Source organism: Pristis pectinata, chromosome 34 (genome assembly GCF_009764475.1).
Source record: "Pristis pectinata isolate sPriPec2 chromosome 34, sPriPec2.1.pri, whole genome shotgun sequence".
NCBI lineage: Eukaryota > Metazoa > Chordata > Chondrichthyes > Rhinopristiformes > Pristidae > Pristis > Pristis pectinata.
The window spans coordinates 10512433-10533606 of NC_067438.1; the positions used below are offsets into that span (position 1 = coordinate 10512433).

Below are 21174 nucleotides of genomic sequence, written 5' to 3' on the forward strand. Positions count from 1 at the left end.
CCTTAAACCTACACCCTCTAGTGTTAGACCACCCCTCCCCTCCCCTGGGGAAGAGGACAGTGATAGTCCACTTTATGCCCCTAATGATTTTATAAGCCCCTATAATGTCACCCCTCAGCCTCCTTCGCTCCAGGGAAAATTCCCAGCCTGTCCCGTCGCCCCTACTAACTCAAGCGCTCCAGTCCCAGTAACGTCCTTGTGGATCTTTTCTGCACCCTTTCCTGCCCAACCAGATCCTTGCAGGGAGAACGTGCGAACTCCACACAGGCAGCCCCCGAGGTCAGGATCGAACCTGGGTCTCTGGAGCTGTGAGGCGGCGCCTCTACCCGCTGCGCCACCGTCCCTGTCTCGGGGGTTCAAGGTTATCGAAAGCTGTGCTGCCCGATAGCCCTGCCCAGGGTTGAGACCAATGATCTGGGCCAAGCGGGCAAGACAATAAATATTTGTACGCAGCCATTGGTTATAAGTCAAAGTCGGGTTTATTGTCATCTGCACAAATCCGTGTGTGCACGGGTGCAGTGAAAAGCTTACAGCAGCATCACAGGGACATCGTATCACATAAGCAGCATTCACAAGAAAAACGTAAACATAAATTATACACAATTTTTAAGAGAAAGAACACAATTTAAAAATAAAAACTAGTTCATTTTCATGCAAAGTGGTCATGGTGGTGCTAAGCTGTAGTGATTAGGGTTGTGCTGGTTGGTTCAAGAACCGAATGGCTGAAGGGAAGTAGCTGTTCCTGAACCTGGTGGTGTGGAACTTAAGGCTTCTGCACCTCCTGCCCGATGGTAGCTGCGAGAAGATGGCATGGCCCGGATGGTGGGGATCTTTGATGATGGACGTTGCCTCCTTGAGGCAACGCCTCCTGTAGATACTACCGATGGTGGGGAGGGATGTGCCCGTGATGTACTGGGCTGAGTCCGTGACTCTCTGCAACTCTTGCACTCCTGTGCATTTGAATTGCTGCCCCAGACCATGGTGGAACCGGTCAGGATACTTTCAACTGTAGAAGCTGGGATTGACTGTGTGAAAAGGCGGAAGAAGTTGCCATTGAAAGACTATTGCATTAATTTGCTGTGCTCTGGAGATTGAGCCTGAGAATGGGAGCTGAATGAGGTTGCTCAGAAGGAGGCCATTCAGCCCATCATGAAAGAGGAATCCCATGAGCCTCAATAGTCTCCATTCCAATCCTACACCTACTTATCCAGTTCCCTTTGAAGGATGGCGCACAGCCCGTTTCCAAGACCCGTGGACTCCAAGCCATAATTCATTTGGGTGACAGGATAACGCACGTGAAAATTAGGGCTGATCCCTGGAGAGGAAGGGGCTGGAAGCCAAATATATCAGGGAAAGGAATCAGAATTTGTACATTAGCCTTACCTTGGTGTGAGTGTTTGTGTGTGACAGAGTCAGTGCACGAGGATGTTGCTATAAATGCCCATTTCCTTCCCATGTAGACAGAGATCCTTCAGCCCATCGAGTCTATGCCAGCTCTTAGAGTAGTCCCATTCCCCCACATATTTCTCCTGTAACCTGCTCTCTCCCATCAGCTCCCCCCCAGATTCCACCACTCAGCCACACACGAGGGGCAATTTACAGTGGCCCATTAACCCACCATAAGATATAGGAGCAGAGTTGGGCCATTTGGCCCATCGAGTCTGTTCCACCATTCGATCACAGCTGTTTTTTTTTCTCTCAACCTCTGTCTCCTGCCTTCTCCCAGTAACCCTTAATCCCTTGCCAATCAAGAACCTATCACTCTCTGCCTTAAATACACCCAGTGACTTGGCCTCCATAGCCCTCTGTGGCAACGAATTCCACAGATTCATCACCGTCTGGCTGAAGAAATTCCTCCTCATCTCAGTTCTAAAGGGACATCCCTTTATTCTGAGGCTGTGCCCTCGGATCCTGGACTCTCCAACTGATGGAAACAGCCTCTCCATGTCCACTCTATCCGGACCTTTCAGTACCCGGTAGGTTTCAATGAGATCCCCCCTCATCCTTCTGAACTCCAGTGAGTACAGGCCCAGAGCCATCAAACGCTCCTCGTGCATTAATCCTTTCGTTCCTGGACACATTCTTGTGAACCTCCTCTGGACCCTCTGCAGGAACCGCACACAGTTGGGATGTGGGAGGAATGCAGAGTTTTGTGAGGCAGTTAGTTGATGAGTAACTAATGGTTAGTAACTGACGGATGGTTTATGAGATGGTGTGCTCCATCGCCCTTTACACAAGGCTCCTGGTTGTCCTTGGTGCACGGACCCGAGGTTCTCAATCCCGTCCTGAGTGCCTCTTCTCCACTTTGAACGGTCGTGGGCCAGAGATTCCCATGAGTTGGTGGGAACACACCACTTCCACTCTCCCGTCCGCTGGTGACCTCTTCCTGCGGCAGAGGTGGGAACAGAGGGTCTGTTTCGGGAGTTTGGTGTTGGGTATTTCAACAGCCCAGCAGAGCTGACTGAGGAGGCCTCAGACCTGGAGAGCGCATGAGGTGTCCCGGATGTAGGTGGAAGGGACTGGACGGGGCAGGGGAACAAGATGGAGTCAAGTTATGAAGCGGTGAGTTTGGTGGGGCAGGAGCAGGTAGAAACGATGGGCCTACTGTTTGTGTACCGTGGGTAGGAGGTAGAAAGGAGCAGGGCGGGGTTGGGGAACTTATCAGGTTGGAGGCTGTGGAGGTGAGGTCTCCTGAAGTGATGAGGTTTCGTGCTGGCGTGGGAGACAGTGGCCTGCTGATCATTGGTGGGGGCATGTTCAAGGGGGGTGGGTAAGATGGGATTTCTGAGAGCTGTCGTCTACCCTCTGCAAGTCCCGGTGCAGGATCTCGACCCGAAACGTCGACCATCCCTTTGCCTCCACAGACGCTGCCCGACCCGCTGGGTTCCTCCAGCAGCTTGTTCCGTGCTCCAGGCTCCATCGTCTACGGTCTCCTGTGTCTCAGAGCTGGGGATGTTGGCCAAGTCACCCTGTGCTCACTCCAGTACCTAACGCCAACACATGGCATGGAGCCTAGATGACGATTTTTTTAAAAAATTACCCTCACATCCTGCTCTACGTGTCCACCTACACCAAACACATCACAGGAATGAATTAAAGTCTGCTCCAGTTATTTAAGTGACTTTCAACAACACTTCTGTACTTCCTGGCGACTGGCATCCCAAATAGGAACTCAGTCCCTCCACATCAAAGACGCTGGGTGAGGAGGTCAACTCTCTGTAGCTCTAAACAATAGTGTGTGGATCTCTGCCACAGAGTCACACAGCACGGAAACTTGCCCTTCGCTTCAACCAGTCCATGCTGACCAAGATTCCCATCTAAGCCAGTCCCATTTGCCTGCATTTGGCCCATATCCCTCTAAACCTTTCCTAATCACGTAACTCTCCAAGTACCTTTTCAATGCTGTTAAGGTACCTGCCTCAACCACTTCCTCTGGCAGCTCGTTCCATATACTGACCACCTTCTGGGTGAAATAGTTGCCTCTCAGGTTCCTATTAAATATTTCCCCTCTCACCCTTAAACCTGTGCCCTCAGTTCTTGATTCCCCAACCCTGGGAAAAAGACTGTGTGCATTCACCCTATCTATGCCCCTCGTGATTTTATACACCTCTATAAGGTCACCCCTCAGTCTCCTACACTCCAATGAGTAAAGTCCCAATCTGCTCCACCTCTCTCCATAACTCTGTCCCTCAGGTCCCAGCAACACCCTCGTAAATCTCCTGTGTACTCTTTCCAGCTAAATGACATCCTTCCTATAGGAGGGTCACCAAAACTGAGCAGAATACTCCAAGTGCGGCCTCACTGATGCCCTGTACAACTGCAACGTAACATCCCAACTTCTAAACTCAATGCCCTGACCGGTGAAGGCCAGTGTGGTGTATTTTAGATTCCTACAGCAGGGAAACAAGGCCCTTCGGCCCATCGAGTACGCTCCAACCATCGACCACCCATTTACACATCCTTATTTATTCTCCCCACATTCCCATCAACTTCCCCCCCACCTGCCCCCCAGGTTCTACCAGAGTTATACAGCACAGAAACAGGCCCTTCAGCCCAACTCGTCCATGCTGACCAAGTTGCTTACCTGAGCTGGTCCTAACTGCCTGCATTTGGCCCATATCCCTCTGAACATTTCCCCTCCATGTACCTGCCTGTCTTTTACATTGACATTAACTGTCTACCACCCCTCTATTTGGCGAACTGCAATCCAGCTTAAACAAAGCTCAGGCTGGGCTGCGTGCATTGAGAGAGGCTCTGCCAGGTAGAAGAGATTTAAAAAGTCTGAAGATGCCATTCATGATGTTATCTCTGGCCTAGACGTGCTGTTAGCAGGTCCTGTGCATGCATTGATCTCATATCTTCCAAGGCCTGTTCCTGTTTTCTTGTTTATTCATCTACCTCGTCATCAAATACCCCCAGTGATCCAGTCTGCACAACCCTCCAGGGCAGAGAATTACAGAGATCCACCACTCCCCACCCCGCAGAAGAAGTTCCCACACACATCAATCTTAAATGACTGCCCCCTAATCTTGCAACTACGTCCCCTTGTTCCTCTCATTTATGTTGGGTCAAGTGTAACTGTGAGGTATGCTGATACATAGATAAGATTTCTTTATCAGTCACACGTACATCGAAACACACAGTGAAATGCATTTTTTTCGTAGAGTGTTCTGAGGGCAGCCCGCGAGTGTCGCCGCGCTTCCGGCGCCAACGTAGCACGCCCACAACTTCCTAACCCGTACGCCTTAGGAATGTGGGAGTAAAACCAGAGCACCCGGAGGAAACCCACGCAGATAGGGGGAGAACATACAAACTCCTTACGCCAGAACAGTGCAGCACAGGAACAGGCCCTTCAGCCCACAGTGTTGTGCCAAATTAATTAAATGCCTAACTAAATTAATCCCTTCTGCCTACACAATGTCCATATCCCTCCCTTCTCTGCACATCCATGTGCCTATCTAAGAGCCTCTTAAATGCCTCTATGGCATCTGCCTCCACCAGCATCCCAGGCAGCACATTCCAGGCACCCACCACTCTGTGTAAAAAAACTTGCCCCACACATCTCCTTTAAGCTTACCCCCTCTCACCTTACATGCACGGCCTCTAGTATTAGACACTTTGACCCTGGTGGTACTGATACCATCTGAGGCTCACGCTGGCTGTGCCTGGTCTAATTTTGCATTTGGCATGATGTTACCCAGCAATGATCCCTGGCACGATCTATACTGGTTAAACTTGAAATTGGAACATGTAATTCCCAAACGACGTGCTTTGCTTTCTAAGCTTTTAAGTCCTTGTGCACTTCCTTAAGTTATTTAACATATATGTTAGCTGTGGAGTATCACAGGCTGAGGGGCGGTGATGTTTATAAAATTTTGAGAGGCAAAGAGAGGGTAGATTGTCAGAGTCTATTTTCCAGGGTAGAAATGTCAAGTACTAGAGGGCTTAGCTTTAAGGTGAGGGGGGTGGGGGGGAGTGAAGTTTAAAAGGGATGTGTGGGGTAAGTTTTTATTTACAGAGGGTGGTGGGTGCCTGGAGCATGCTGCCTGTGGTGGTAGTGGAGGCAGATACAATAGTGGCATCAAAGAGGCATTTAGACAGGCACATGAACAAGCAGGGAGTAGAGGGATATGGATCATGTGCAGGCAGATGGGATTAGTTTAATTTGGCATTGTGGTCATACAGACATAGTGGGCCGAAGGGCCTGTTCCCGTGATGTACTGTCCTCTGTTTATATGTAACATGCATTGAAACATAAGCTACTAAGGAGTGGACGTGGAGAAGATGTTTCCTTTATTTGGAAGAATGTGGAACTAGGGATCACAGTTTAAAAATAAGGGGTCACTCGTTTAGGTCAGAGATGAGAAGGATTTTTTTTCTCGGAGCTGTGAGTCTTTGGAACTCTCTTCTCAGTGAAAGCAGAGCCTTTGAATCAGGCAGCGGTAGATAAGCAGAGGTCGATAAATGACTTGGATGAAAACATACGGGGTATAATTAGTAAGTTTGCAGACACCAAACTTGGTGGAGTCATAGATAGCAACGAAGGTTGTTTACGGATATGGTGGGACATAACTCAGACGGTAAGTTGGGTGGAAGAGTGGCAGACAGAATTTATTCTGGACAAGTCTGGGGTAATGTACTTTGGGAAGTCAAATTCTAGTATGACATATACAGTAGAGTGAATGGCAGGGACCTTGGGAGCATTGATGGACAGAGAGGCCTTGGGGTGCAAGTTCATAGCTCGTTGAAAGTAGTGCTGCAGGTGGAGAAGGAGGTGACAAAGGCGTTTGGTACGCTTGCCTCCATAGGTCGAGGCATCGAGTCTAAGAGATGGGACGTCATGTTACAGACCTACAAGCATTGACTGAAGCACAGTTAGGGTACTGTGTACAGTTCTGGTCACCACACTACAGGAAGGGTGTGGTAGCAATAGAGAGAGTGCAGAAGAGATTCACCAGGATGTTGACCCCAAGAGACTTCAGATGCTGGAATCTGAAGCAAAAAACAATCTGCTGGAGGAACTCAGTGGGTCAGGCACCATCTGTGGAGGGAGATGGACAGTCGACGTTTTGGGTCGAGACCCTTCATCTGGACAGAAAGATTAGAGGGGAGATAGCTGGTATAAAGAGTTGAAGGGGAGGGGTGGGGCGAGCTGACAGCTGCCAATCACCTTTTCTCACCTGGACGACATGAACATTGAATTCCCCAATTTCAGTAACCTGCTCCCCTCTGTCCCTTTTCTCTCTCCTCGTCTAACCAGTTCCTCCTTCACTCTCTCTCCCTCGCCACCCCCCACCTCACACTCACCCAGCCCCCCATCACCCTGTTCCTTTTCCCTCCTCCACCTGCCCATCACCCACACATACCCCACTGGGTCCCCTCCCCCCCCCCCCACTGTTCCCATCTGCCATCCCCACCTCCCTTATTTGGTTCCACGCTCCACCTTCCTTTCCTATCAGATCCCACCATCTGCAGCCCTCTGTCACCTCCACCTACCACCTCCCGGCCTCTGTCACTGCTCCTACTCTCCCCTCCTCACCTGGATCCACCTATCACCCGCCAGGTCTTGCCCCACCCCTTCCCCCCACTATCTCCCCTCTTTAACTTTCAGTCCAGATGAAGGGTCTCGACCTGAAACGTTGACTGGCCATCTCCCTCCACCGATGCTGCCTGACCCGCTGAGTCCTCCAGCAGCTCGTTTTTTCCTTTCACCAGGATGTTGCCTGGAATGGAGGGCTGTACTTACAAGGAGAGATTGGATAGGCTGCGTTTGGTCTCATTGGAGTGCAGAGGAGGCTGAGGGGTCACCTTATTGAGGTTGACAAAATTGTGAGGGGCAGTAGATGGTCAGAGTCTTTTCTCCAGGGCAAGGGAGCCTAGAGCCAGGTGTCTAGAACCAGGTGAGTCTAGAACCAGGGGAGTCTAGAGCCAGGCGAGTCTAGAGCCAGGTGAGTCTAGAGCCAGGCGTCTAGAACCAGGGGAGTCTAGAGCCAGGCGTCTAGAACCAGGGGAGTCTAGAACCAGGGGAGTCTAGAGCCAGGCGAGTCTAGAGCCAGGCGTCTAGAACCAGGGGAGTCTAGAGCCAAGGAATCTAAAGCCAGGGGAGTCTAGAGCCAGGCAAGTCTAGAACCAGGGGAGTCTAGAGCCAGGGGAGTAGATTGACAGGGGAGAAGTTTAAAGGAAATCTATGGAGTGTTTTTCACACCGAGGGTGGTGGTTACCTGACACGAGCTGCCAGAGGAGGCAGATACATTTACAACGTGCATCTGTGGAGAGAAAGTCAATGTTCCAGTTCTGACAAACACCACAGAGACATCACAGAGGTCAGGATCGAACCCGGGGCTCTGGAGCACTGAGGCAGCGGCACCACTCTGCCTCACCGTTTGATTTGACAATTGTATTCTTCAGGGAGGGAATTCCAGAGCATCTACCCACTGGATAGAAGTTAGTCAGTGGTCGAACTTCCAAGAGAACATGGGCCCCTTGTTGGTTGGGATCTGCTGTTGCTGGAATTGCACGTCAGAGAGGGGAAAACAAAGAATAAAGCAGTGGAAAATGATAAACTAAAAATAAAAACTGAGAAAATGAAAAGACCGCGTGTTACCAAGTCCATGTTGCTATTGTATCCCGGTACAGTTATTGGCATTGATTTATTATTGTCACTTGTGCCGAGGTACAGTGAAAAACTTGTCTTGCAAACCAATCGTACAGGTCAATTCATTACACAGTGCAGTTACATTGAATTAGCACAGAGTGCATTGATGTAGTACAGGTCAAAACAGTAACAGTACAGAGTAAAGTGTCACAGCTACAGAGAAAGTGCAGTGCAATAAGGTGCAAGGTCACAACAAGGTAGATTGTGAGGTCAGAGTCCATCTCATCGTATAAGGGAACTGTTCAATAGTCTTATCACAGTGGGGTAGAAGCTATTCTTAAGTCTGGTGGTACGTGCCCTCAGGCTCCTGTATCTACTGCCCGATGGAAGAGGAGAGACAAGAGAATGTCCAGGGTGGGTGGGGTCTTTAATTATGCCGGCTGCTTCACCAAGACAACAAGAGGTAAAGACAGAGTCCAAGGAGGGGAGGCTGGTGTCCATGATGTGCTGGGCTGTGTCCACAACTCTCTGCAGTTTCTTGCAGTCCTGGGCAGAGCAGTTGCCGTACCAAGCCGTGATACATCCAGATAGGATGCTTTCTATGGTGCATCGGTAAAAGTTGGTGAGAGTCAAAGGGGACAAATCAAACTTCTTTAGCCTCCTGAGGAAGTAGAGGGGCTGGTGAGCTTTCTTGGCCGTGGCTTCTACGTGATTTGACCAGGACAGGCTGTTGGTGATGTTCACGCCCAGGAACTTGAAGCCCTCAACCCTCTTGACCTCAGCACCATTGACGTAGACAGGTGCATGTACACCGCCCCCTTTCCTGAAGTCAATGACCAGCTCTTGTTTTGTTGACATTGAGGGAAAGGTTGTTGTCATGACACCATTCCACTAAGCTCCCCATCTCCTTCCTGTACTCTGACTCATCACTGTTTGAGTTAGAGCCTACTACGGTGGTATCATCTGCAAACTTGTAGATGGAGTTAGAGCAGAATCTGGCCACACAGTCATGAGTATATAGGGAGTAGAGTAGACGGCTGAGGACGCAGCCTTGTGGGGCACCAGTGTTGAGAATAATCGTGCCGGAGGTATTGCTGCCTATCTCACTGATTGCGGTCTGTTGGTTAGAAAGTCGTCAAGGATCCAACCCCCCTGCACTACAGAGGAGTAGTGTTCCAAGAAAACTTGTCCATAATTGCGATTTTCCATAACACAAAAGTCTGAGGAAAAATTGACAAAATTTGTTGCTTCTTTTCACATTTTGCACTGTTATTTTTTCTCACGAGTTCCCCAAGAGCGATTCTCATTCTGTATCTCAGATTTTTTTGGTGGTGATTTGTGAATTCCATAAGGGTGAATTTCCAGTTACCTGGACTGTTGTAACTCAGGGTTACGCTGTATTTGTGCGAGGGTCAGCCCTTAGTAAGGATTAATGAATCAGAGCTGGCCCCATTGCTTAGTGGTCTCCCCGTTGAACCAGAATGTTGTGGGTTCAAATGTCAGCGGGGAGATTTGAGCCTTGATATGGAAATGTATTGAGAAAAAGTTGCATTGTTGGATAGGAATAGAAGCAAGAATTCAAGACCATCTGTTCTTCCATGTGGACATCAAGGATCGTTTGGAAGCACGAGAGTTATCCCCAGAGTCCAGGACGACATTTAACCCCTGATTACCTGGTGCTTACAGATTGCTGTATGTTGGATCTTGTTGTGTACAAATGGCTGCTCTGCCTTGCAACAGTTTCTGCGGATCCTTGCGATCTTGGGCAGAGCAGTTGTCGTACCATCACAGCTTGGTACGGCAACTGTTCTGCCCGGGACCACAAGAAACAGCAGAGAGTTGTGGACACAGCTCTGCACATCACGGAAACCGGCCTCCCCTCCATGGACTCTGTGTACACTTCTCGCTGCCTCGGTAAAGTAGCCAACATAACCAAAGACCCCACCCACCCCAGACATTCTCTCTTCTCCTTCCTCCCATCAGGCAGAAGATACAAAAGCCTGAAAGCACGTACCACCAGGCTCAAGGACAGCTTCTAGCCAGCTGTTATAGACTATTGAACAGGTCCCCTAGTACGATAAGATGGACTCTTGAACCTCACAATCTACCTCGTTATGGCCTTGCACCTTATTGTCTGCCTGCACTGCACTTTCTCTGGAATTGTGACACTTTATTCTGCATTCTGTTATTGTTTTCCCTTGTAATACCTCAATGCGCTGATGTGATGAAATGATCTGTATGGATGGCATGCAAAACAAAGTTTCTCACTGTACCTCGGTACATGTGAAATTAATAATAAAATTTACCAATTTACCAACAGCAGACCTTTTCCTTCACTGTCCTTTTAATTCCAAGCTGAACCCTCTCACCTGTGGATGGCCCGCGTTAATGTTTAACACGCAGCAACTGAGGGAAATCAATAAGTCGCTTTACCCTAGATTGTCATTTGTTGTGTCAGGAATGAAAGTTTGGAGAGTGGCCTTAAAATCAGGCCTCGAGCTTCAGCCTGTCACTGGGCTTCAGCGCTGCGACACAGCTAAGATGGTGGCCCTCGGGAAGAGCAGCTGAGAGGTGTTGTGAGAATCCCTGCCCGCTGTCCTCTGCTCTCTCCCCTCCAACCATCTCTGCCCCCTGCCCTTCCAGTATCTCCGTCACCCTGCTTTCTCCCGTCTCTCACTATTGTGACCCCCCTCCCCACTCGCCTTGCCCTTGCCCACACTCTCCCACACCTCCATACCTCTGTGTCCTCATTCTGTGCTTTATTCTCTCGTGGTCTGCCCCTGCAACGCGGTGGCGCAGCGGGTAGAGCCGCTGCCTCTCAGCTCAGGAGACCCGGGTTCAATCCCGACCTCCGGCGCTGTCTGTGTGTGGAGTTCGCACGTTCTCCCTGTGACTGTATGGGTTTCCTCCGGGTGCTCCCGTTTCCTCCCACATCCCAACGATGTGCAGGTCAGTGGGTTAATTAGCCGCTGTAAATTGCCCCCAGTGTGTGGGTGAGGGGTAGAATCTGGGGGGAATTGATGGGAATGTGGGGAGAATAAAATGAGATCAGTGTAAGTGGGTGGTTGATGGTCGGCACGGACTTGGTGGGCTGAAGGGCCTTGTTTCCATTCTCTGCGACACTCTCCAGAAGCATTTCCTCACGTCAAACTCCCGCTGCATCTCTCAGTCCCACCTGCCCTCCTCACCATCTCTGTGTCCCTGCTCCCCCACCAGTAGTTTCCCCATCACCAATCCCAGCCCCCACCCACCATCTCCCGGTGACTCCCCATCTCCCCACTTTCCAATCCCACTCTGACCTGGACCTCCACTGTACACGGCCCACCATCTCCCCAGAGTCTCGTGTCCTCCAACCCCGTTCCCCACCCCCTTCTGCTCCTCCCCCTCGCTGCCAGTGAACTTGGGAGAGGTCGAGGAGACGAGGGAGTGATGCTCCTGAGGGTGAGCTGTTGGCAGGATGATCACCCCTCGATGGGCTCTCAGCAGCACATTGATCGCCAATGTCTTCAAACGCAGGTAGGAGAGCAGTGAAGGGAAAGAGGGTTGCTTGTGCAGGTCTTTAATTATCCCAAGAGATTCCTGTTTGAGTACAAGCAGAAGGAAGTGGAGCTTCAGTTGCACAGAGCCTCAGTCTTGCCTCTGGAGCGCTGTGTTCAGTTCTGTGCACGGATATCTTGCCTTGGAGAGTTTACGATGCCGAGTTATCCCTGGGCTATGTAACTGAGATCAGGCAGTGACTGGATTTGATTTCCTTTTAGTCTGAAGGGTGTGAAGTTTTTGAGGCAATTAAAATGGTAAAAGGATTTACAAAGTGGGGGAGTGGATGGTCAAATTACGAAGGCAAATAGGCGGCTAAAATACAGTAAACTAGATGGGATTGTCGTTAGTGAAGAAGGTTGTCAAAAAATCACAGGGGGATCTCAGTCAGCTGGGTAAGTGGGCTGAGGAATGGCAAATGGAGTTTAATTCAGTTAAATGTTACATTTTGGAAAGTCAAATCACATGAACAGTAGGGCCCTGGGACTAAAAGTACCTGGTTCCCTGAAAGTGGCGTCACAGGTAGACAGGGTGGTGAAGGCAGCTTTTGGCACGCTGGCCTTCATCAGTCAGGACATTGAGTACAGAAGTTGGGAGGTCACGGTTGTACAGGACGCTGGGGAGGTCGCACTTGGGGTATTGTGTTCAGTTTTGGTCACCCTGCTATAGGAAAGAAGTTATTAAAAAGAGCACAGAAAAGATTTCCAAGGATGTTGCCAGGACTTGAGGGACTGAGTTATAGGGAGAGGTTGGACAGGCTGGGCTTTTTCCCTTGGAGCATAGGAGACTGAGAGGTGATCTTATAGAGGTGTATAAAATCATGAGAAACATCGATAGGATGAATGCACTCAGTCTTTTTCCCAAGGTTGGGGAATCAAGAACTGGAGGGCAAAGGTTTAAGGGGAGAGATCTAGTAAGAACTTGAGGGGTAACCTTTTTATACAGAGGGTGGAATATGTATTCCATGTATATGGAACGAGCTGCCAGAGGAAGTGGTTGGGGCAGGTACATTAACAACATTTAAAAGACAGTTGGACAGGTACATGGTTAGGAAAGGTTTAGAGGGATATGGGCCAAATCTGGGTAAATGGGACTAGCTTGGAGGGCACCTTAGTTGGCATGGACTAGTTGGGCCAAAGAGCCTGTTCATGTGCTGTGTGACTGACAAGTGAAATTTGTGGTGCGGCTGTGAGGTTTTACTCCAGATGCACGGGACTGCAAGCTGCCATTGTTCAAGAGCAAATCTAACAACCTGACCACCTGCGGAGTGGTGCGGCGGGTAAAGCCGCTGCTTCACAGCCTCAGAGACCTGGGTTCGATTCCGACCTCTGGCGCTGCCTGTGTGGAGTTTGCACGTTCTCGCCGTTACCCCTCCGGTTTCCCGTCACACCCCAAAGACGTGCGGGTCGGTGGGTTAATTGTCCGCTGTCAATTATCCCCCAGTGTGTGGGTGAGGGATAGAATCTGGGGGAAGTTGATGGGGGAAGTTGATGGGAATGTGGGGAGAATAAAATGGAGTTGGTGTAAATGGGTGGTTGATGGTGGGCACGGACTTGGTGGGCTGAAGGGCCTGTTCCCGTGACTTAACGTCAGGAGAAAGGCTGGTTCACGGAACCATCCAAGGGTTGTGTTAGGTAAACCTTAATTAAAAACAAAGAATTGTTTGCATCTACCTGCTTCCCCCAGATTAACTGTCGCGGTGAAATAGATGCTTGAATCACATTGAACCTCAATGTTGGCGCAAGTGGGGCTGAGGTTTAGGAAGTGTGCAGACGCCAGATCTGGACGACTCGTTTGTCTCAGTTTAGCACCACAATCCCCAGCCACACGCCCTCTGGATAAGGGGGTTTCCCCTGTTCTAATCTGTTTCTGTCCCTTCAGACATTGTAATCAACCGGAACCACTCTATCTCATCATCTTTCTCCTGTCTTCTAAAGAACAGAGAACAGTACAGCACAGGAACAGGCCCTACAAGCCCATGATGTTGTGCTGAACTCATTAAGCTAGTCATTAAACACCTAACTAAACTCGTCCCTTCTGCCTACACAGTGTCCAAATCCCTCTGTTCTCTACATATCCATGTGCCTGTCTAAGAGCCTCTTAAACACCACTGTGGTATCTGCCTCCACCACCAGCCCTGGCAGCACATTCCAGGCACCCACCATTACGTGTAAAAAAACTTGCCCCGCAACATCTCCTTTGAACTTTCCCCCTCTCACCTTAAATGCATTCCCTCTAGTATTAGACATTTCGACCCTTGGGAGAAAGATACCAGCTGTCTACTCTATCTCTGCCTCTCATAATCTTATAAACTTCTATCAGGTCTTCACTCAGCCTCCACCACTCCAGAGAAAACAACTCAAGTTTGGTCAACCCTTCCTTATAGCACCTGCCCTCTAATCCAGGCAGCATCCTGATGAACTTCTTCTGCACCCTCTCCAAAGCCTCCACATCCTTCCTGTAATGGGGCAAGCAGAATCAAATGCAATACTCCAGATGTGGCCTAGCCAGAGTTTTATAAAGCTGCAACATAACTTCCTAACTCTTGAACTCAGTGCCTCGACTAATAAAGGCAAGCATGCCGTACGCCTTCTTTACGACCCTGTCAACTTGTGCAGCCACTTTTAGGGAGAAAACAGCATAAAGTTCTCAAGTGCATCTCAACATTCTTTATCTGAGGAAGCTCCCTCGGGAGTCCTCACCAGTACCTCAAGGTGCCTCCTGCAGAAGTAAATTAGTTTATTATTGTCACATGTACCGAGGTACAATGAAAAACTTAGTCTTGCATGCCATCCATACAGATCATTTCATTACATCAGTGCATTGAGTAGTACAAGGGAAAAGCAATAACAGAATGCAGAATATAGTGTTACAGTTAGAGAAAGTGCAGTGCAGGTAGATAATAAGGTGCAAGGGCCACAACTTGGGAGATCAAGAGCTCATCTTTTAAGGTATGAAAGATCCGTTCAAGAGTCTTATAACAGTGGGATAGAAGCTGCCCTTGAGCCTGGTGGTACATGTTCTCAGGCTTTTGTATCTTCTGCCTGATGGGAGTGGGGAGAAGAGAGAGTGACCGGGGTGGGTGGGGTCTTTGATTATGTCGGCTGCTTTCCCAAGGCAGCAAAAGTGTAGACGGAAGTCCACGGAGGGGAGGCTGGTTTCCGTGATAGACTGAACTGTGTCCACAGCTCTCTGCAGTTTCTCGTGGTCACGGGCAGAGCAGTTGCCGTACCAAGTTTGTGATGCCTCTGGATAGGATGCTTTCTATGGTGCATCGATAAAAATTGGTGAGTGTCAAAGGGGATATGCCAAGTTTCCTTAGCCCTTCTGAGGAAGTAGAAGGCACTGATGAGCTTTCTGGGCCTGCGGCGTCTATATGGTTGGACCAGGACAAATTGTTGGTGATATTTACGCCTTGGAACTTGGAACTTGGCAGGCCATGGTAGTTGTAGCGGTTAGCGTAACGCTTTAGAGCACCAGCGACCCCGGGTTCAAATCCAGCCGCTGTCTGTAAGGAGCTTGTACGTTCTCTCCGTGACTGCATGGGTTTCCTCCGGGTGCTCCGGTTTCCTCCCACAGCCTCCGACGCTCCAGAGAAAATGACCCAAGTTTGTCCAACCTCTCCTTATAGCTCATACTCTCTATTCCAGGCAGCATCCTGGTGAACCTCTTCTGCACCCTCTCCAAAGCCTCCACATCCTTCCTGTAATGGAGCGACCAGAGGTAGAAAGATTCTTGATACCCTTCACTCTGCCCTGTGCTTCTCCCACATCCTTTTGGGACAGAGCTACCTGCGGATAAGGCTGCTGCAGTTGACCTGTGAGGTGGAGTGATCCCCGGTATCAAACAGGGGTCCGCTGAAGGCCCCTGCGATCACATCCCTTGCACAGCCCCCACTGTGACAGCTCACTGCTGCCCAAACCTTTGAACTATTTCGAAATGCCTCTGATAATCATTTTAAAACAGTGAAAATAGATCAACATCATTTCTTTTAAGTTTTAAAATTAAGAATAAAATGTATCTCTTAGAATTTTGGAAATCGCATATGACATTTGTAATTTCGTATCAATGGGTGCCTGGTGTTCAGCATGGACTTGGTGGGCTGAAGGGCCTGCTTTCGTGCTGTGTGAGGCGTGCATCAGGAGCAGGAATTTTCACTTGAGGAGACGGCAGCTGATCTCCCGGTAACCTCAACCCGCATTCCTGTCCCCTCCCAGCAACCTTCCAACTCCACCCCCCCCACCCCACCCACACCCCCCCCCTCCCCCCGGTATCAAGAATCTTTCTACCTCTTGGTCGCCCCATTACAGGAAGGATGTGGAGGCTTTGGAGAGGGTGCAGAGGAGGTTCACTAGGATGCTGCCTGGATTAGAGGGTATGAGCTATAAGGAGAGGTTGGGCAGACTTGGGTTGCTTTCTCTGGAGTGGTTGAGGCTGAGGGGGAGACCTGATAGAAGTTTATAAAATTAGAGAGGTACAGAGGTAGACAGTCAGGGTCTTTTTTCCCAGGGTCGAAATGTCAAATGCACAGGGCAGAGCTTTAAGGTGAGAGGGGGAAAGTTTAAAGGAGATGTGTGGGGCAAGTTTTTTTAACACAGAGAGTGGTGGGTGTTTGGAACAGGCTGCCAGGGGTGGTGGTGGAGGCAGATACAATAGCGGCGTTAGATAGACACATGAACGTGCAGGGAATAGAGGGATATGGATCACGTGCAGGCAGAAGGGATTTAGTTTAATTTGGCATCGTATTCAGCACAGACACGGTGGGCCGAAGGTCCTGTTCCTGTGCTGTACTGCCCTATGTGCTCCAAGACTCTGCTTCCACTGCCCTTTGAGGAAGAGAGTTCCAAAGACACGACTCTTCATAACTCTGAATTAAAGCTGAAGGGGACAATTGCAAAGGGACACCCATCGGAACGGTACACACTCACCACTCCTGGTCCCACACGCCAACCTCTGACCTCCAGCTCACCTCTGACCTCCGTGTTGCCGGGCTGGGGATGAGCCGGCACTTGACGGGGTCGCAGTTAGTGTTTCCGTACAGGCAGTGCACCCTCAGTCCTCGGTTGTGGCCGATCCAAAGGTTCTCGAACCCCTTAAGTCAGGCCGTAATGTTTATCACAGCGTCTCCTCACAGCCACTGAATGCTGGACTTGGCAACGATGCCCCCATCCCACCTATAAATAGAGCTTCATGAGCTTGCTGTGAGTCTCAGAGTCATACAGCTCAGAAACAGGCCCTTCGGCCCAACTAGTCCATGCCAACATTTGTATCTAAGCCAGTCCCAGCTGCCCGCGTTTGGCACCTAGTCCTCTGTGGTTGGGAAAATTTCGTTGGAAATCAGTGCAGAAATGGTGGTTATAAGATTCCGTGGAGGCAGTCAGGATTATGAAGTGCTTCGATGAGAGAGATTGGGGAGAAATGGTTTCCTCTGTCAGGTGGTTCGGTAACCGAATGACCAAAGTCATGGTATAAAAATGTTCGGCAGGTTAGGCAGCAACTGTGGGGGGAGTAGCAATCAACATTGCAGGTCTGACACCCTTCACCAGAACTGAGAAAGAGAGAAACAGGTTAGACTAGGCAGGAGAGAAGGTTGGGGAGGGCGATGGGTGGACAAAGGGGAACTCTCTGACATAGTGAGGTAATGTGTGCATTGTGGGGGTTGGTTAATCTCCTGGGTCTGTGAGGTATATTGCTGAGGTCTCTGTAATGTTGTGTAGTCTGGTCTGGTGGGACATCTGATGTGTGTAATGTTGTGTAATTTGGTCTGGCGGGATATCTGATGTGTGTGTAATGTTGTGCAGTCTGGTCTGGTGGGACATCTGATGTGTGTGTAATGTTGTGTAGTCTGGGCTGGTGGGACATCTGATGTGTATAATGTTGTGTAGACTGGTCTGGTGGGAGGTCTGATGTGTGTAATGTTGTGTAGTCTGGTCTGGTGGGAGGTCTGATGTGTGTAATGTTGTGTAGACTGGTCTGGTGGGAGGTCTGATGTGTGTAATGTTGTGTAGACTGGTCTGGTGGGAGGTCTGATGTGTGTAATGTTGTGTAGTCTGGTGGGACATGCCCAGCAAGTCAGAATATACAAATGAGAGACAAAGGGAAAATGGTCTCAGAGGTACAAGTGGCCGCTCCTGATGCTGACTGGGAGTATGTAAAGTTGGAGAATTCGATATTGAGGCAACATGCCCAGTCGGAAGATGAGGTGCTGCTCCTCAGGCTTGTGATGGGCCTCGGTGTAACAGTCCAGAGAGTTTGGAGTGGGATGAGGAATTAAAGTGACAGAAGCTCAGGTTTTTCCAGTCCCCAGGTCACAGACACCCGACTCAAGCACACCCCTTCCTACGACCGAGCTCCCATAGTATTTAATTCAGAATTCCGACGTACGAACATACGTTCGGAATTCCGCACGGCAGAACTGGTTTCCTCTGTCTCTCTTATTGTTCTTATCGGTCTGATGTGCTTTCGATGCTGTTCGTTACAACACTGTGGAGGCATGGTTACCATAGCGAGTGATGTTTGTGTAATTTCTGACATGGACAAGATCGACTTGGCATGAAGCGAACCCGCTCATTACCCAAGCACAGCCTGTGCCTTCTGTTTATATTTCAGGCTTCCAGCCTCTGCAGTTATTTTGATTCTCATTTACTGACAGATTCGTGGTGATGGCAAGAAGAGAAACGAGGTTGATGTGTTTTCGTGCAGTGAATCGTGACCTGGTGGGTCTTGTCCCCAGGACTGGGGGAAGCAGAATCAAACAGAGAATGGGTTAATGACGTGTAACTCAGATGGTTGTGGGAATGGCAAGGAGTGGCACTGGGACTTGGGACTTAAACAGTTAGTGAATGACTTGTGATTACAAGATGTTAACTGCGGGTCTGTCCTCTTCCTTTCAGTGTGATATTACTAAGATTGTAAACTGGTTCTTCATTGGACCTTGACTTTTATAATCTTTATTCCTTACCATAAAACCCTGCGTTGTGTTAGCTCAATTATACATTTATTTGCTTAAGCTGTTGTTTTCAGTATCACAAAAATAATAAAAAAACCTGCCGATGCTGGATTACCTGAAAATGCCCGAAACACTCAGCAGGTCAGGCAGGGTGCAGGAGAAACCTGTTTCCAAGGCTGAAGAGGAATGAGCAGGGAGCTTCGGTTGGGCTCTAATGCTAGATTCAGGCTTCATTTATATTGTAACTGCATTATTGGCACTAGCACAACCAAACCTGTCAGCACAGCTTGATGGCACACTTCAGTGGGAGCTTTACCCTGTCATAGTGTCATTCAGCATGGAAACAGGCCCTTCGGCCCAACTTGTCTCAGATGTTTATCTGAGCTAGTCCCATTTGTGTGTGTTTGGCCCATATCCCTCTAAACCTTTCCTATCCATGTACCTGTCCAAATGTCTTTTACACACTGTAACTGTACCTGCCTCTACCATCTCCTCTGGTGGCTCGATCCATATCCCCGCCTCCCTCTATGTGAAAAAGTTGCCCCTCAGGTCCCTTTTAAATTTTTCCCCTCTAGTTTTAGACTCCCCTCCCCTGGGGAAGAGGACCGTGACTGTCCACTTTATCCCCCTCGTGATTTTATAAATCCCGACAATGTCACCCCTCAGCCTCCTTCGCTCCAGGGAAAATTCCCAGCCTCTCCTTATAACTCAAGCCCTCCAGTCCCGGTAACATCCCCGTGAATCTTTCCTGCATCCTCTCCAGCTCAATCACATCCCTCCTGTACTCAAGCGACCAGAACTGCGCACAATGCTCCAAGTGCGGTCTCACCAACGTCTTGTACAGTTGTAACATCCCATCCCAATGCCCTAACCGATGAAGGCCAGCGTGCCAAATGCCTTCTTCACCACCCTGCCTGCCTGCGTCTCGCCTTCCCACGATAGATTTTTAGATATTAAGGGAACGGGCTGTACTCCTTGGAGTTCAGAAGACTGGGGGGGGGGGGGGGGGGATCTCATTGAAACATTTCGAATGTTAAAAGGCCTGGACAGAGTAGATGTGGCAAAGTTGTTTCCCATGGTGGGGGAGTCTAGTACAAGAGAGCACAACTTCAGGATTGAAGGGCGCCCATTCAGAACAGAGATGCGGAGAAATTTCTTTAGCCAGAGGGTGATGAACCTGTGGAATTTGTTGCCACGGGCGGCTGTGGAGGCAAAGTCATTGGGTGTATTTAAGGCAGAGATTGATAGGTATCTGAGTAGACAGGGCATCAAAGGTTATGGTGAGAAGGCGGGGGAGTGGGGCTAAATGGGAGAATGGATCAGCTCATGATAGAATGGCGGAGCAGACTCGATGGGCCGAATGGCCGGCTTCTGCTCCTTTGTCTCATGGTCTTATGGAATGAGGCGATCTGCGCAGGGAAGTGGCACTGAGGTGAAAAGGTCTTGTTGAACGATGGGGCAGGCATCTGGAGCTGAGTCACCTGCTCTTGCCGCAGATTCCTTGTGCTTGGAATGTTTTCTTCCCTACGGTGAAGCTGTGTTGAGCCACCGAAGCCTGTCACCGGTTGTAATCTCTGATTGTTTAAAACGTGCAGCAATTATTTCTGAAATTGGAATGAAGCTTATTGACTAGCTGTCCCCTTTACCCCAGCGTGCCTGTCATTTTGGTATCAGGTTTCCATGTGTGATCACAGACTTTTCTTCCCTCTTGCAGCCAGCGGTAAAAGGTGAACGTGAAGATTGCTTGGCTTGTTTAGCAGAGCTGTTGATATTGTAAAAATGGCAGCAGATCAGAAAGCCCAGCTCCACAAGTGAAGCTGTGTGGGTTATTAAGAGCAGTGTCTGTTCTTTATCAGAGATGACAGGGTATTGGACACTGAAGTGCAGCAGATGGCTTGCGTTAGACCCCTCGGCGGAGCGTTGAGTTGTCTGTACTGCCCCGGCCTCACGTTCTCTGCCTCTGTTCCAGAACCCGTCTGATGCAGAGCTTCAAGGAGTCGCACTCCCACGAGTCGCTGCTGAGTCCCAGCAGTGCAGCAGAAGCACTGGAGCTGAGCATCGACGAAGATGCCATCATCAAACCGGTCCACAGCAGCATCCTGGGACAGGAGTTCTGCTTTGAGGTGAGGGTCCTGTTGCATTTTCTCTTCGAGTGGGAGCACCCCCCACCCCTCCCCGCCCCCCCCTAAGATTCAGGAGCAGAATCAGGGCAGGCACGGTAGTGTAGCGGTTAGCGTAACGCTTTACAGCGCCAGCGACCGGGTTCAAATCTGGCCGCTGTCTGTAATGAGTTTGTACGTTCTCCCCGTGTGTCTGCGTGGGTTTCCTCCGGGTGCTCCAGTTTCCTCCCACGTTCCAAAGATGTATGGGTTAGGAAGTTGTGGGCATGCTATGTTGGCGCCGGAAGTGTGGTGACACTTGCGGGCTGCCCCCAGAGCACTCTACGCAAAAAAAAGATGTATTTCACTGTGTGTTTCGATGTACATGTGACTAATGAAGGTACCTTATCTTATCGAGTCCGCTCCGCCATTCAATCACGGCTGATTTTTTTCAACCCCATTCTCCCACTTTCTCCCCGTAACCCTTGAACCCC

The 21174-nt window shown here is 49.7% G+C and overlaps 1 protein-coding gene across 1 annotated transcript in view; it reads left to right on the plus strand.

Moving 5' to 3' along the window:
- Nucleotides 1-21174, plus strand: part of LOC127585866 (ras/Rap GTPase-activating protein SynGAP-like) — a 469283-nt gene that overhangs the window by 324650 nt on the left and 123459 nt on the right. The window contains 1 exon segment of the mRNA XM_052043571.1: nucleotides 20551-20704. Within this exon segment, the coding sequence (XP_051899531.1) occupies nucleotides 20551-20704 (154 nt within the window).